Here is a 17,410-nt window from a genome sequence, read left to right on the forward strand (position 1 = left end):
TTTAAAAAATAATATACCAAGCAAAAATAACAGGGCCCTTGGAAGATCATGATGGTGTAGCCCTCGTTTCTTTCACTGTAAATCCACAAAGAAAACACATAAAGAGGAAGAAGTTAGTGAATTTTTACTTCTCCCCTTTGGCACATCATACAGATAATTCTGTTTCAGAGGATTTTATTAATTAAAAAAAAAGGTATTTGTTTTTTGGCATTCAGTGAACATTATTTCCATGTTGATTTTTCCCTTTAAGTGGGTATCTGAAAGGAGAACCAAGATACCCAAGGTATTACACTGCATTAATTTGAATTATTGACATTGAATCTCTGTTTCTATAGTACATATTTTGAATTTGCATTACACATTTGAATTTGAACTGATGTCGGGTGTTAAGTAGATGGAGCGTATTGTCCTGGGTTGTGTGTTTGCATCAAGTAATTATATTTTTATCAGCCTCCTTATTTTTCAATTTACATATCTCATTTCCATTTTTTTTCCCTTTAGACACTCAAAGGGTTTTTAGCCCTGGTAAAGGAAAACAGTAGCCTAGTTTGTGTGTCATGCTTATTTTCATGTCCTTGCTTTACTTTCCATATTTCTCACTTCATTCTGCTTCTTTTAGTTCCTGAGTGTGCCAGGTAATAATAGACTCCTGGTTCTTCAGAAGTGTTGTTGAGCTTAAGGAGAATGATGTGTGGGAAAGTGGCCAAAGAAGCTTAGCAGGACCAGCACAGCATATGAGGACGCGGTAGAAAAGGATGGTACAAACGGGATGCAAATTTTCATAAAATGCTGTTTGTTTCATAATCAGATAGGAGGGGAGTATGTCAGACACAGCTTTATACAATACAAGATTGTCATTCTTGCTATAAATTAAACTGACTTTCCTGACCCTATATGATTATGTCTTTCTTTGGTGGACTTACTTGGTTGAATTTGATAAAAATATTTGCTTTTGAGTGCCCATTAACCAACCCCCCCACACACACACCAGCCTCATCCCAGCAAGCTACATTTTAAAATTGTTTGAAATATCCTCCAAATTATTATATGTTGATGATTCATTCTTTCCATTATAACCTAAGAATTTTCCTCCGTAGTGAAACTATTATTCTTTACAATTTGGGGGGGCTGCCCTCATCCCTACCCTTTTCGTGAATGTGGCCCATATATCATTACCAACCCAGCAGTTGACTTCTCCATCTGATTAGCACAACGGTACTGACATAATAGACTAAAAACAGCCAAGATCCAGTGCAGCACCTTAGGCCTCTGGGGTGCAAAGCAGTAACAATTATATGTGATGGGGGTAAAAGGCAGAAAACTGTACTTGAACAACAGTGAAAATGAAAATGAAAAATAACAATTAAATGAAGGCATGTTTAAATGTGATATTACTTCCTCTCGTTGGGCACAGTCTAAAAAGCACAACCAGAAATATTCTTTCCCTTTTAGTGTTTTACTCACTCGTTCTCGATTTTCTGCTTGGATAACCAGTATACTGCTCCCAGAGAGTAAGAACTGAAGATAAATTCATGTGCAAATTAATGGGAAACCACAAATGTTGGCTGTGTAGTTTTAAAATGTGAAGAGGACTTTTAAGCAGTGTGAACTCAGGGCACCTTTTTGCTGAGCAATGATCTCCACTCACTGAAAATCAGGCCCTGGGGGAACACCATAGTGATTTCAGTATACTCACTACATGCAATTAGATCCCCGAAGCAAAAGCTTTTAAAAGCAGGCTATAAAATGCCCATGTGTTTTTACTAAACCTATTTTCTAACTAGATGGAGAAACTTTTCTAGTAATTTTTAATTTTATATAGTCTTTTTTCCTAGGCCAAGAAAGAAAGTCTAGGCACTAAAAGCTTAGGTATAACAATGTTATTTTTCTGTCTCTAAATGATTAAATGCAATTTCATCCATTTTAGTAATACTGACTATAGTAGGCTTAGATAATGCTGATAGAGAGATACAAAGAAAAACAATGTATAAATAACATAAGGAGGTAACATTTATATTCACCCTTTTTTTACATTAAAAATTCCCAGTACATTTCAATCAACAATAAAAATAATTGCAAAATTGTCCTCTGAATGGAAATATATAGTATTCCCAAGCATTAGCAATTTCTTGTTGTTTTTCAAAGTCAGCCACTAAACTTTTTAAAGCTTCCTGGTGACTGGCTGTTGCAGGAGAAATCAGAATATTAGTCTCGTGGCTTTACTTCCCCATCTTCTGCCAGTAAGAAGGCACAGTCAGGACAGGGCACTTGGCTCTGCAGTCTCCCAAGGCGGGGGGTTGGGGGGTGGGTGGGACTGGGAGACCTCTAGAATTAAAACCACACACTCTGCACTCCCAGATAAGGTGGTAGCAGGGAAGAGAGAGGTTAACTTTTACTGTGGGATCCAATACAAAATAAGCTGAAGTTACTCTGAATTATTTTATGCCTGCTATAAAGTTTACCTGCTGTAGTTTCAGTTGATAGTAATATATTAAAACAGCGTTTTCCATGACAGTTTAGATAATTTCTAACTTAGGATAAAAATCTCTTCATGACATAATATTGAATGGTATTTTAAAATTTTAACCTCCTTTTAAATAGCCAAGTATTTGGGTACTGTTTTAACACTAATAATACATTTTTTAATATCTTCCAGTAACCTTTGCAACTCCAGGTTGACTTAAAGGGAAAAGAAGCAGAGTCCAGGAATGCAAGAGAAAAAAATGTCCTCACTCAAAATGTTCTGCCCCTTAGCCAGCTCTCCCCATTCATTCCCACCCTCCCCTTTCTTCATACCCTCCACCAAATCAGCAATAGCTTCAATTGTCTAAAACCTCTGCAAAGGTAGCGTCTGTGGATTTCTCTCTGTGTAAAACCAGGGCTGTAAGTCATGCTGAACATGGCTCCTCCAACCCCCACAGTGGAAGGCTGGCTGGAAGGCCCCTGGCCAGAACGCATGTGTATATTGCTTTGGAAATGGATTGTAATTCCCTCCTTATCTCCTTTTGGGAGCAGCTTCTTGTCCTGTGTGATTGCTTCTTGACCTTTTCCCTCTGCTTGTACAAACTTAGATAATGTAGTTTAAAGTCACATGCAAGACATGTGCCCCCTTTGGCGAACATGGACCTTCCGTGTTACAATTGACTTAGTCATTGGCAGGATTTGGATACCTGCAAAACTCCCTAAGTTGAGTTAACTGTGGTGACGTTATGCCGAGTTGGGGGATGCCAGGAGGAATCCCAGGCTGGCCAGCAAATTCTATTTTGTAGAAGGTGGCAAGCCTTCTTGATACATGGGGACTGCCACGGGGTTGGGGTGGTGCCCCTGAAACTACCCGTGGTCCCCTACAAACCCTGCAGCATGCAGGAGAGCGGTGCGCCCTAGAGAAAAAGAAAGACCTCTACGAGTTGCCACCACTGTGGGCTGGTTAATGTTTGCAGCACCGCAGAGGGTAACTGAGAGACAAGGCAGAGGTGTGTGCTTTGTGTTTAGAAGAGGAACTGAAACGAGACAGGAACATGTGTCTCCTCTAATGGCAGATGGACAATGAGGATGCCCTAGGGTGACAGTTAGAACAGACCTGTGTGCAATCACGGGACCTAGCATGCCACTCTGCCATGTTACGGGGATGGTACCCACCAGTATAGGAATGCTCGTGATACAACGGGACTAGAATCCTTGCAGATGGGCTCCCACAACTGAAAATGAAAGTGTCTCAGATGAAGAAATCATAATAGATGAGAGTGGGGAAGCCACAGAGGCAGAGGGGAAACTTAATGGCGCATCCGATTGTGACTCAAGATTAAGACCCAACAGCCACAGGCACCACAGGGTGCTACCGTGCTACCTCTGCCAGCAGACTTTTCATGCTGCAGTGAACCCCTATACTTTTGCTGAGCTAGTAGAGCTGGCTGCTGGGTTCAGACAGAAAGGGCCCAGCTCCATCACTGGGTGGCTGCTGTGGCTGTGCCATATAGGGGCTGATGGCATTTTGCTTATGGGGGACGAATTAAAACATGTCTTCTGTCACCACCCAGCCTTCTGTGAGACAGAGAATTCATGGTGCCAGAGCCCAGGCCTGTCACACAACCCCCTCCTTATACAGCTAATGGCTGGCTGTAGGGCAGCGTGGCCTAATGAGGAGAAGCCTACCCTCCTCTAATCCACGCCAGACCAGTTCACTGGAACTGCAACAGTTCATCCCAGAGCTGGGCATGCACCACGCCATCTATAACTCACAGCCCAAGGGGCCAGGTATGGAAAGATTTGCTGTAGGTATGAGTGACCAGGTTGTGCAAACAGCACCCCTGGCTTACTTCGGCACCCAGATACCTGTTTTGTCCACAAAGTGGGCAGTTTTGTGCAAGAAGTGGCACAGGCAGTTGCCAACCTAGGGGAAGTAGAGCTACTGAGACAAAAGAAAGGATAAGACAGTTAGGAAAGAAGGACAAAGAAGAGGAAAAGCGAGAGAATCTGTGAAACAAGCAGAAAGGTCCAGTGAAAGTAACCTGCAAACAACTGTGGAATGATCTGGTAGAGACTGGAGTAGATAAAGATAAGGTAGACAAGAAGCCTAACTGCATTCTTATAAGTCTGTGGCAGGAAACGAAACCTCAGCAACAGTTCAGCCCGTAACAACATCTACTGCCTGAACGTCAGAATGGACACTGTCAACTGGAATGGTCCCATCAGTGCCCTCAAAGCTGACACCCTGCTTGGCTGAATTCATGGCTACCCCACTTGTGGAGTTGCCTCTGGCCCATCCAGAGGACAATCCGTGGGGAGAGGTTTTTGCATAGGGAGATGGCCAAGGGACCTGCATATGGGGACCCAGTGGGGACCAGAGGTAGCTGTTTACTGGTCCCCAAAGAATGTACAAAGAGTGTTGGCTTTAGTTGATATTGGTATAGAATATTCTCTTATTTATGGTAACCCAGAGAGATTTATGGTGGCCCAACTGCCTTTGATGGCTAAGGAGGATAGTCCATTTGGGTATGGGCTGTAACAGTGACTCTTGGAAGAGGGTGTTTACCACCACGCCCCTATAAGGCATACATTTCCCCTACCCCTGAGTGTATCTTAAGAATGGACATTCTAGCTGGCATGCATACCCGCAGGGGGAGTTTTGCCTCCAAATGTGGGCTGTGAAGGTTGTTTTGAGGGGGCATGGAGACATCTCTGTGTCACTTTCCACTCCTTGTAGAATAGTGGCCACCAAACAATGCCACCTTCCAGGTGGCTGTAAGGAGATTGGGGAGGCCATAGAAGAACTTGCTAGAGTGAACATCATCCTAGGGCTGTGAACATCACAGCCCTACAACCTCACCAGGGCGGCCAGTCCAAAAGCAGGATGGAACTTGTAGCATGACTGTAGCTACAGAGAACTAAATAAGGTACTTCCGCCTTTCCTTGCAGCTGTGCCTGCCATAACTAGCCTCCTAGATCAGCTTAGCCAGGAGCTGGGCACATACCATTATGTATTAGGTTTAGCTAATGCCCTTTTCTCTATTGATATTAATCCTGAAAGCCTGAACCAGTTTGCTATCACCTGAGAAGACTGCCAGTGGACATATTTAGTGTTTTGCCTCAAGGTTTCCTGCACAGCCCTACTGTTTGCTGTGGCCTTGCGGCTGACTTAGCTGCATGGACTGTACCATTGTGTGTGAAATTGTACCACTATATTGATGATATTATGCTGAACTCTGATTCTCTTAACAGAGTTAAGAGTGCACTGCTCCTCAGCTCTTGGCTCACCTTCAGGGTCAAGGATGGGCAGTCAATTCCATCAAAATCCAGGGGTCCAGATTGTCTGCCAAATTCTTGGGTGTTGTTTGGTCGGGTGAGACAAAGTGATGCCTGCCACCATAATAGATAAGATTCAGGCTTTCTCCACCCCGAAAAGCCAAAGCAATTACAAGAATTGTTAGGTTTGTTAGAGTACTGGCCAGTTTTTATACCATGCTTAGCTCAGCTAGTGCACCCTCTTTTATCGCCTCACACACAAAGGTGTGCCACCTAGGATTGGGAGGAAGAGGCGTGGCAAAAGCTTTAAGGCTGCTAACCAAGCAATGAAGACAGCCCTGGGTGTCATAGATCAATCTCACGTGTGTGATTTAGATATCCACGTCACCCCCGAGGGCTGTGGCTGGGGCCTCTGGCAATAGCAAGGGTGCATCAAGGTGCCAACTTGCTTCTGGTCCCAGCTCTGAAAAAGGGTGGAGGCTTGATACAGTCCAGTAGAGCAACAAGTGAATGCTGTTTAACAAGCTTTCCTGGTAAACATTACTGGACTGAGGTTTGAGTACATACTACCTATTCCATTGGTGGATGGGTACAGGACATTGTAAATCGACCCAAGGCTTGGCAGCACAGACAGCCACTCTGACTAAATAGAGCATGTAACTCTAACAGAGAAGCAAACTAGTGACTGGCTCTCTGAACCAAGAGTTGCAGCAACTCCTGGGCCTGATTACTTACCAAGACCTGGACACGGAGGTCCCTGCTCTTCTTCCCATTCCTGGGCCTGCTATTAAAGAGGGATGAGCCCCTGCACCCGAGAATGCCTGGTACAGTGATGGCTCCTGCCAGGGCCAGCCACCCCCCTGGAGGCCAGTGGCCTACCGCCCTAGCATGGACAGCATATGATGAAAGATGGCATAGGACAAAGAAGTCAATGGGCCACGTTGAGAGCTGTGTGGATAGTCATAGCCTGAGAACCTGGACCAGTGTCAGATAGCTGGACAGTATGCAGAGGACTGACCCTGTGGCTTCCCCATTGGCAGCAAGATGATTGTCAGGTGGCTCGAAAGCCCCTGTGGGGTCAGGATTTATGGAAGGACATTTATGAGTATAGTCTGGAAAAGGTAATAATGCTTTACCATGTCAGTAGACACTGACCTCTCTGCAAGCCTGGCAATACCAAGGCCAACGACCTGACACACATCCACTGGTTGGAAGAGGCTCCAACAGAAGGTATGACTGAGTTCCTCCACTGAAAGGTGCACCATGCAGGACAGAAGCCTTTTAGGAAGTGGTAAAGGCTTAGAGCCTACTGCTCTGTGGTTCTGATGCAGTCACGGCCTGTCAACAATGTACCATCTGTGCAGAGAAGCACCTTGCCGACTGCCCCAAGATATGGGTGGCCTGTGACGGGGGACACCTCACCGACAGGTCGACTACATTGGTCCCCTTCCCCTATCCAAAGGCTCATGCTGTGCCTTGATGTGCATGGACACAACTACTGACTTGCTGACCCAGGCAAGCAGGCCACACAGTGAGCCACCATCTGAGGCCTAAAGCAGCTTGTGATGCCTATGGAAAACTGGTCCTTGGAAGCGACCAAGGCACCCATTTCATGGGACATCAAGTACAAGAATAGGCAGACACCCTCAATATAAATTGGAGATTGTAGCTACCATACAAGCCCACTGGAACTGGCCTCATAGAAACATACAGTGGCCTTTTGAAAGATGCCCTGAAGACTGACTCTAACTCATTTCTGGGGTGGACGACATAACTTTCTGACTGCCCACAAACCTTGAACTAATGGCCTAGGGTAGGACAAGTATCTCCCAACAACCTCCTCACTAGACCTTGGGTGGCACCTATCCACCTACAGTTAAGTACACAGGAGCCCTGGGCTGGGACAAAATACCACCCTTACGACTCTTCTCTGGAAACTCCTTTCTAGGGTGGGGCCGTATGGTAGCTGCCATCAGCAACCATTCTGATTATTTGGTCTGCACTGAATTTCCCATTGCTGCCTCCACCGGCCTACCATGGTGGATCCACCCTGCGAACCAGACATGTTGGGGACTGGCTGCAAGGCTGGAAAGCTCCTCACCTCTTCTTCGAGTACATGCATGAAAAAGTGTTTTCCCTCATGAGGGAACAGGCCAACTGCACCAAGCCATGGCTTTCATATGCAGTTTGGGACGGTGCGGAGTGGCTGTCAGTATCACAGGTGGAGGTGCATGTGCCCATGTGTGTCGCATGCAGAACTGGTACTATAAATGAAACCGTTTAGCTCATGGGAAGGATGCTGGGAGCCCTATGCAAGAAGATAGCAGTAATGACTGCTGTAGACCACTGGGGGCAGTCTACTAGTGGGGCACAGGCCCATCTTCTCCCATGGGGAGCTCTGTGGGCCTGTGGCCAATATGGTAGGCCTTACCTCCCATTTAATTGGTACTGGGTGTTGCACCTGGAGAGAACCATATATCTCAGGGTGAGTGTTAAATACTTTTCCAAGTGTCCCTGGAAATTGGGACTCATTTGGGGCACACTACCGAGTCAAGTGCTCTGACTGGCGGTTCTGCACCCTAGCCATTTTTGTGCCCCCTGCTGGTATTATTCTAACCCATGAAGCCACTAAGGCCCTAGCAAGTCACACTGGCATAGCCTGTGACCACAGCAGGTGTAGTGCAGCCCTGGATTCTGATGAGATAACTCAAATGAGGAAAGTTGTGTTGCAAAACAGAATGGCATTAGACTTACTCACTACTACCCCAGAGGGCACCTGTGCCATTCTGCACACTGAGTGTTGCGTATGTATACCTGGTAAGCCTCACAGCGTATCCCAGGCTTTAACTGCCCTAGGAGCTGAGAGTAATCATACATTGGCCATAGCCTCTGACCTCTTTACAACTTGGTAGAATTTTCTAGGTTCCTGGGGACGTTCCTTTCTCCTAGGTCTCTTTGGGTTTTCTCTTGCATTGTTGGTCTTGGGGTATAGCCTTTACTGTATTTGTGGTATATGGGTACAGTGTGCCAATATGCTCACTTCACAGGTCCCCTATCAGAAGAATGTAATACAAAGATTGTGAGGTGGAAGAGCAGTGTTGGGGTGGAGTGTGGTGTCGTGCTGGACATGGCTCCTCCAACCCCCACAGTGGAAGGCTGGCTGGAAGGCCCCTGGCCAGAACGCATGTGTATATTGCTTTGGAAATGGATTGTAATTCCCTCCTTATCTCCTTTTGGGAGCAGCTTCTTGTCCTGTGTGATTGCTTCTTGACCTTTTCCCTCTGCTTGTACAAACTTAGATAATGTAGTTTAAAGTCACATGCAAGACATGTGCCTCCTTTGTCTGGGACCCCTTAAAACGAGTCTGTGACTCAGGGAAGTACCGTCCTGCTTGGCTGCTCTGCCGCCACTGGTGCTCCCGTAATGTGAGCAGTAAAGGCTATGTCTGCTCCATCCAGCCCTCCTAGGGCTTTTTTTGGTTTATCTGAATGAACAGTTAAGGTCCCTGGGCTCCACCTGTTGCTTTATAAGGGCTGAAAGACTTCCCCCATCCCCAAGGAATAAACAAAATTGAACCTTTTAAAGATGCAATGCATTTTCATTCTCACAACTTTCCTCCTTCTATCTTATCGTCAGTGGATAATACATTACAGATTTCAACTTCATTTGAATAATGGAGTTCTGTATATTTGGGGGTTAGTCAGACATCATTTTGGGTAAACCATGGGAAGCTTTGAGAAAAGGCATTGACTTGCAAATAAAATCAAAAGAAAAAGTCATTCAAATTTTGGGCATACCTTGTGCTTCCAGATTGACAGAGTAGTAGTAGGTAGTAGTTTCTACCTCTGCAGATACCATTTTTTAAAAGATTTCATTCATTTATCTTCAGAGGGGAAGAGAAGGAGAGAGAGAGAGAGAAATATCAATGTATGGTTGCCTCTCGTGTGTCCCCTGCTGGGAAGTGGCCTGTAACCCAGGCATGTGCCCTGACTGGGAATCGAACCATGATCCCTTAGTTCGCAGGCCTGCACTCAATCCACTGAGCTACTCTAGCCAGGGCTTGCAGATACCATTTTTAATTATATTTGTCAGTGGTTCTTCTCTTCTTTGCCTTGTCAAACTCTCTGCTCTTCATTTACTTTTCAAGATCTAAATCTTTGACCATTTCTCCTCAAGATTAAAATAAATCTATATTTTCTCCTAGTCTTTTTTCTGTGTATTACCCTTCAGCTACTATTACTATCATTTGCCAGCTTATTGTTAAACAAGAAAAAGATAGTCATTTAACTTTTATTTTATCTTTTTTTATTGTTCTTCAAGTACAGTTGTCTCCATTTCCCCCGTCCCCCACCAATCCCCCCACCACCCCAGCCATCCCCAATAGTCTCTTAACTTTGAGTTTGGTACTTTTTCATATGGGTGAATTTATGTGCATATGAATTGAAAACATTAAGATTTCACTTGATCTAAGTAAACTAAAGCTTTGAAACCAGCAGCCAAAAAACCCCATAAATCTTATAATTTTCTTCTGTATGAAAACATATTTTAATTTTTGAGAAAGATCAAATGAGAGAACACTAAATAATTAAGTAAAGATTATAGTGCTGCTCTATAATTATCTAGAAATAGTGTCTACTCATAGATATCCATACTGTTCTAACTCTTTAAGAGAAAAGGATACTTTGAAATTTAGGCACATATTTAGAGGAGGAAGGGAAAAGAGAAAGAGTAGAATAAAAAAAAACAGGGGGATGATTTATTTAGATTCACATTTTTTAGTTTTTAAGTATTTGTTTTAGCTTATCTGCTAAACATTTTATCAACAATCTGCAAGAGACTCCTGTCTACTTTCTACCCCCTAAAATTATTATGGCAACTTTTGTCCAGTTTCCCAGGAGAAACTCAGTGTCAGCAATAGCAGGAGAGTGAGATATGATTGTGAGGCTGAGAACTTTAAGGAAACACTCAGATAAGCAAAAAGATATTTATACACAGAAGAGGTAGCCATTGTTTTCAAGGAAAACAGTGAAAGTAAAAGTCAATAACTCAAGAATACAAAGACAAGTAAGTAACTGTCTTATTTTCCAGCTCCTGTACTTATCCATGATATGCATATTTCTATGCACATTCCAGGATTTGTTTGCTGGCCCACAAAACCAAACAGCCCATTAAAAAAATGTCTTTGGGGTTTATTTTTACCAGAAAGTCTGTCCCTTTTTCAGTGCCTTTAAAAGTACAATATTAGTAGACAAGAATTTGATAATCAAAGTAGAGAACAATTTACACTGCAGAAAGGTATTATGAAACACTTCTGTCCCTTGCTCCTTGAACTTTGGAGGAATAAAAATGTCTAGCACATTCTTTTCTCTCTGGAACTTGACCTGTAATTTAGATACTGTTCCTCAGAGAAGTACCTGCCAGCCTATCTTTTTACAGCTTTAGTTACAAAGCAACTGAGAACTCACTGTTCTAAAAGGACAGAACAGTAATGTGTTTAAATGGAGTTAGAGCATAGACTTTAAAAAAGAAATGCCGAAAGTGGTCAGATGTTCTGTCCTTCCTCTTTGTGTTCCCTCTTGAAGTGAAAAGGGGATGAGGCAAGTGGCTGCTAGAATCCTTGCCTTATATCCTGGTTTACCACAGGACCGTAAGGGAGCAGGGGGATGTGTACAGGCCCCTCTGCCTATTTGAAGTTGTCCTAAAGCAGGGACTTAGTTGCAGAGTTTGAAGAGTTTGGTTGATGTTGGTAATAATAACACACGTTCTTTCTGGTCGACTACAAAATGAGGCGACAAACTTTAGAATTTGAAAAACTAAATTTCAGTGTACTTCTTAAGCGTGAGTAAGGCTGGGAAAGAAGAAAGGGGGTGTGGGAGTCTTTTTTAGTGTTTACAGCACTTGGATGCTTGACAAACAGGGCACATCAAGCTAATTGTTCTTGAAGCAGGAAATCTGTAGTAGAGGAAGCAGGTGTTGTGTGATGATTACCACATTTGAAATTACCGTATTAACTACTTTGCTCTTTTGAGTTTGACCCCGAAATAGTCAGTAAGCTTTCTGGAAGATGCTGTCCCTTTTATCTATATATATACTCTCACTAAATCAGTCGATTATGATGGGAGAAGAAAGTGCTTAAGTAAATTTGAAACTAGATAGCATACATGTGGCTGTATTGACAGTATCCATTTTTCTTTCTTTTTTTAATTTTATTTTTGACTTTCAGCATCCCATACTTTCAGAAAACCTGTAACTAAGAGTGATTCTTATTTTTCAAATTGTTTTCAGACATTTCATGTTCATGTAAAGTTGGCTTATTGATTTCCTGATTTTTCTTTATTTTTTTGTTTTGTCCATTTTATTTTTAATCAGCTACATCAAATGGGTCTTTGGAGGGCCTGGATAACCAGGAGGGAGGGGTGTGCCAGACAAGAGCCATGAAGATCCTCATGAAAGTTGGACAAGGTAAAGACCATCTGCTGCTTCATGAAGCCACTATAATCTGGTTGAGCCCCCAGCTAGTGTGGCACCAGTATTGCTAACACTCACCTTCAGTTGTTCTTCAGTTTAGTTTTGAAAGCAAACCTTTCTCTGCACCTTGAGCCACTGAGATTTCCTCAAGTCATTGTAACAGACTTCTTTTTTGGAGATTAAAATTGAGGTCAGCCAGGTAGAATATCTGTTACCACATATGTGTATATATATTTTTTTTCTTAAAAGTAGAACACCTCTGTGGTTCAAAATTAAAATATCCAGAATAAAAACACAGTTTCTGCATTTTTGCCCATTTCTGCATTTTGAGTACAGAGACTTTTGTTTGTTGAGCCTTGTCATTTATAGATAACCTATTGTGCAGAAAAAAAATTACCCTTCTAATTAGAAATTGGGATAGTAGTCAATCAACTTGCTCAGTTAAATTGAAATGTCATCTGCAATGCTCTGCCTGCCAAATGCAAGAATCCCTATAGTTTCCACAGATGGCCTCACAATCTAAAACTCTGAAATAACTAGTATAACTGTTTTGTTTTAAAAGGAACATGATATTCTTATATCTCATTGTAGTTTGCATAGAGAATCTTATGGTCACTGCTATCCATGCCTCTTGAGATACATATCCAGATCCTAAAGCTAGATTTTATCAGACGTTTGTGCTGTAAGTAATAATTTGTTTTCCATATAGATGCGAGTTCTGCTGGGTCAACCAGGCATAATGATCCAACAAGACGTCCAGAACTAGAAGCTGGTACAAATGGAAGAAGTTCAACAACAAGTCCCTTTGTCAAGCCAAATCCAGGTATAGCAGTGTGACCTGTGTGTGTAAGTCTGTGTACACCATACACTTAGTATCTCAAGAGGTAGAACAGAGTTGAAGTACATGCACACCAGTAGGGTTAAATTGTAGTTACTGAAATCAGTAATCTTTGCTCTCAGTTAGCTGTTATTAATTATTAAGTAAGAACAAATCATTCATTCCTGCAAAAGTCCTACATTCAAAAAAGTGGAATTCATCAGATGTAAGTGCCAAGTATTAGCACTGCTTTCTCAGAAAAAAGTTACTTCCATTGGCTGACACTTTTTCATGCTGCTTGCAACACTAGTTTAAAGCCGATGTTAATGTATATATAATTAATGTTCTAATCCCTCATCTAATTATATCTAATCCACAAAGTGCCTGACTGATCCTCTTCTACATTTTAGATGGTAACATCTTAAAATATTACACAATGTCATGTTTTTTAGGCAGTTATTGTAGAAAAACTTTTTTTTTTACATTTTCAGTGTAATATAAAATATTAAGCAGATTCCTGGCAAAAGTTGAAGATACCAGACAAAATTGGCTGTCATTTCACTTCATTTTCTTCACAGTTTTCGAACAAATAGCTATGCATTTGTTACCATGCTAATGGATTTTTTATATGGTAGTTGTTGAGCAGACATTAGCAGTTTAGTATTAGGAATCTGTATGCCTGGTTGGTAGTCATGTGAATTTAGCATTTGTAGCAGTATTCTGTCTCTTTCCAAGTGTCAAGGAAGGGAGTTGTTATTTCTAACTTTCAGTGATAAGATGTGTCAAATTCTTATGACAAACTGATAAATGGATAATATAATGGTGCCAGGCAATTTTTTAATGCTTAACATTTGGGTTGGCAGTCTGTTCAGCATAAGAGTTTCTGCTGCCTTCCAAATATACTTTAAGTGTAAATCAAATAATACAAACGAGTTACGAGTTGAACACTCTCCCAGGCTCCATCACTCCCTGGTATTCCTGTGCTGCTTTGTGGGTAGGCAGGGCTTGTCTGGAGAAGGCAGGGGTTTGGATTCTCAGGAAGCCCCCATTTCTAGAGGAAAGCAGAGGACCAGTGCAGGCCACTTCCTTTTCCACCCCTGCCATGGCCACAGGCTGGCTGACATGGATTAAGGCATGAAGCAAGATCAAGGGCTGACTGTCCCAGCCCATCCACATGGTATGAAAAGGAAACAGTGTGATTTGGGACCAGCATGAAAATCCCATCTAGAGTCACATCTGCTTTCACATTGATTGCTGACTTCTACCTTTTACATTTAGCTATTAAACAAGGTAATTGGTTTTTAAAGTCTACCTGCCAGTTAAATCTTTGGCCCTGCTTAAATTTCATGTTTTTCAAGGGCCCTAAAAGAAGCCTGTTAGCACTCAGGGCAGCGATAACTGTTCTGGGTCTTTCTCAACCCGTGCAGGTTCTAGCACAGACGGCAGCAGCGCCGGACATTCTGGGAACAATATCCTTGGTTCCGAAGTGGCCTTATTTGCAGGGATTGCTTCAGGATGCATCATCTTCATCATCATCATCATCACACTGGTGGTCCTCTTGCTGAAGTACCGGAGAAGACACCGGAAGCACTCGCCGCAGCACACAGCCACGCTGTCCCTTAGCACGTTGGCCACACCCAAGCGCAGTGGCAACAACAATGGCTCGGAGCCCAGTGACATTATCATCCCACTGAGGACTGCAGACAGTGTCTTCTGCCCCCACTATGAGAAGGTCAGCGGGGATTATGGGCACCCCGTGTACATAGTCCAGGAGATGCCTCCCCAGAGTCCAGCAAACATTTACTACAAGGTCTGAGACTTGGCGGTGCCTTCGCTTTCCCGGAGGAAACTTACTGTCCCGCTGCCACCAGCCCATGGAGGGCTGGATGCCCTTGTGTCTCAAGTGGACTGAAGCACAGCGGGGGGAGGGAACACTCCTTCTCTGAAGAGCCCCGTTGAGTTGGACAGCTTACCTAGTCAGTAGCGTTTCGGCCGTGGTGAACACAGATGCTCACCGACAGCTGGAAGACTTACGTAGAAGATGCCCATTAGGACTGTGGCACTTGCCTCACACCTCTGATCCTCGAAGCCATGTGCCGCAGTCACTCAGGCCTATGTGAAGCCAAGGGAAGAGACAGAGTGGTTGGTGGACAAGAGAGCCTTGAGCATCCTGGGTAGGTGCCCGGGGACGCCACGCCTGGAAATGCCTCAGGTGTGCTCCTCGATTGTCTCACAGACCTCTGGCTAAGTGGGGCTCGTAAAGAGCTCTCACTTTCAGTCCTCACTGTTGCACACTCCTGTTATCCAGGGCTCTGCCGTACTTCACAAGAGGTTTCCTCTCACACCACGTTCTGTATCACTAATTGAACATTAATGTTTGGGGTCTCCTGCTCCAACCATTTGCAACAACAGCTGCAATTGATTGGGTAATAATATAATACATTTATAGAAATCGTGTTTGCTAAGAAGGAGCCTTCCTGTCAGATGCTAGGCTGTCAGTGAGGAAGGCTAGGAGTTGGTGGAAGGGAGTGGGCTAGGAGAAAGGGCTGTCTTGCAAACACAGGTCAACACTGCTGCCTCTGAAACAGAAAGCTGGGAAACGGGAAAAAAAAAAAACCCAATTAGGTAGCACAGCACTTCGGTTTCACTAAGATTTTAAGAAGCAACTAGGAGACACAACAACACACACACAGCGGCTTGGGTGCATTTAAAGGATTCACTCTTATTAAACAGCAACATGCAGGAAAAAAATAGTCCCTCTTCACTGGGTGGAACAAAGGGGCATTGATGGTAGAGAAGCTTGGAGAGGGAAGGGAGAAAGCAGGCCGCTGATGGGAGATCCCGCAGGACTGTTGTGGTACTGGCAATAAGACGTACAGCTCCGAAGCTGTAGGGAAGTCAGTCTGCTTTGGATGATGTTTAAAGCAGACTCAGCTGCTATACTTATCACATTTTATTAAACACAGGGAAAGCATTTAGGAGAATAGCAGAGAGCCAAATCTGACCTAGAAGTTTAAAAGCCAAAGGTCAAACAGGCTGTAATTTCATCATCATCTACATCATTAAATAATTCTCATATATTAAAGGTAGGTCAGATTCCCCTGTCCCCTAATGCCCCTTCCCCACCCCTCCTCCCCAATCGAGCCTTACGACGCTTTGGTTTATGGCGGTGCTGTCCAGGCTGCGGGGACCGCAGTGCAGGTACTTACTTAGCAAGGCTGCACACAGGTGCTCTGTGTCAAGGTGAAGCACATATGGCAAACCTCTTAGAGTCCTTAAGACGGAAATAAATTATGATGTCAAGGGGGAAAAGGAGGGTAGGACGTATTTATAATAGGTGTATAGAACACAAGGGATATAAAGTGAAAGATTTTTACTAATATATATTTTAAGATTGCACACAATATACACCAGAAGATGTAAAATTTATTTGTGGCAATTAAGTGGTCCCAATGCTCAGTGCTTTAAAAAAGAAAAAAATTGGACAACTTCTTCTGGGAAAAACAACATCGCTCCAAAAATAACAATAATGAGAGCAAATACAAAAATAACCAAGTCCTCTGAAGGCATCTCACGTAAGTGTAGACTAGGAAATGCAAGCCCCAAATACCAGGAAATTGATGTTTCTGCATCATATATTTAACAATGACAAGATGTTCCGGCATTTCTTTTCTGCGTTGTGTTTTCCCTTGCCTTATGGCTGAAGTGTTCACTAGAATCCACCAGGTCACATCGAGAGGGGTTCAGTTTAAAGTATGGCTTTAGCTCTCTCCTCCCACCCTCTCCCCCCAGCCCCTCTCTTTTGGGAAACAAAACGAGTAAGCAGGAAACCTACTTTTTATGTGCTATGCAAAATAGACATCTTTAACATAGTCCTGTTACTATGGTAACACTTTGCTTTCTGAATTGGGAGGAAAAAAATGTAGCAACAGCATTTTAAGGTTCTCGAACCTCCAGTGAAGACCTGCAAAAATGAGTTGCAACAGAAATTATTCTTTATTTCCTGAACCTGAAAATGATGTTGGTCCAAAGTGTGTGTGTGTGTGTATGTGTGAATGGGTATGTGCTATACATGTGTACATATATGTATAATATATATCTGCAATATATATTATATATATCTATATCATATTTCTGTGGAAGGTTGCCATGGTGACCAGCCACAGTACATATGTAATTCTTTCCATCACCCCAACCTTCTCCTTTATGTGCATTCATACAAGAACTTCTTGTAAGCCATCTAAAATTACCTTTAGGATGGGGGAGAGGGGCAAGAGGGGAAAAATGGGAAATAGTCTGATTTTAATGAAATCAAATGTGTGTATCATTGGTTGGCTACATTTTGGTTATATGCTAAACTGTGAAAAATCAGATGATGAAGAG

The 17,410-nt window shown here is 43.1% G+C and overlaps 1 protein-coding gene across 1 annotated transcript in view; it reads left to right on the forward strand.

Annotated features, from left to right (window-relative positions):
- The window catches only part of EFNB2 (ephrin B2), a 49,045-nt gene extending 33,288 nt beyond the window's left edge, over positions 1-15,757 (forward strand). The window contains exons 3-5 of the mRNA XM_037142627.2: positions 12,112-12,204; positions 12,920-13,033; positions 14,455-15,757. Coding sequence (XP_036998522.1) covers positions 12,112-12,204; positions 12,920-13,033; positions 14,455-14,843 — 596 coding nt within the window. The 3' untranslated portion in view covers positions 14,844-15,757. The remainder of the gene's footprint in view (positions 1-12,111; positions 12,205-12,919; positions 13,034-14,454) is intronic.
- Positions 15,758-17,410: the final 1,653 nt, after the last annotated feature.

The sequence above is a fragment of the Artibeus jamaicensis genome, unplaced genomic scaffold, assembly GCF_021234435.1.
Source record: "Artibeus jamaicensis isolate MK-2021 breed Jamaican fruit bat unplaced genomic scaffold, CSHL_Jam_final contig_559, whole genome shotgun sequence".
Classification (NCBI taxonomy): Eukaryota; Metazoa; Chordata; class Mammalia; order Chiroptera; family Phyllostomidae; genus Artibeus; species Artibeus jamaicensis.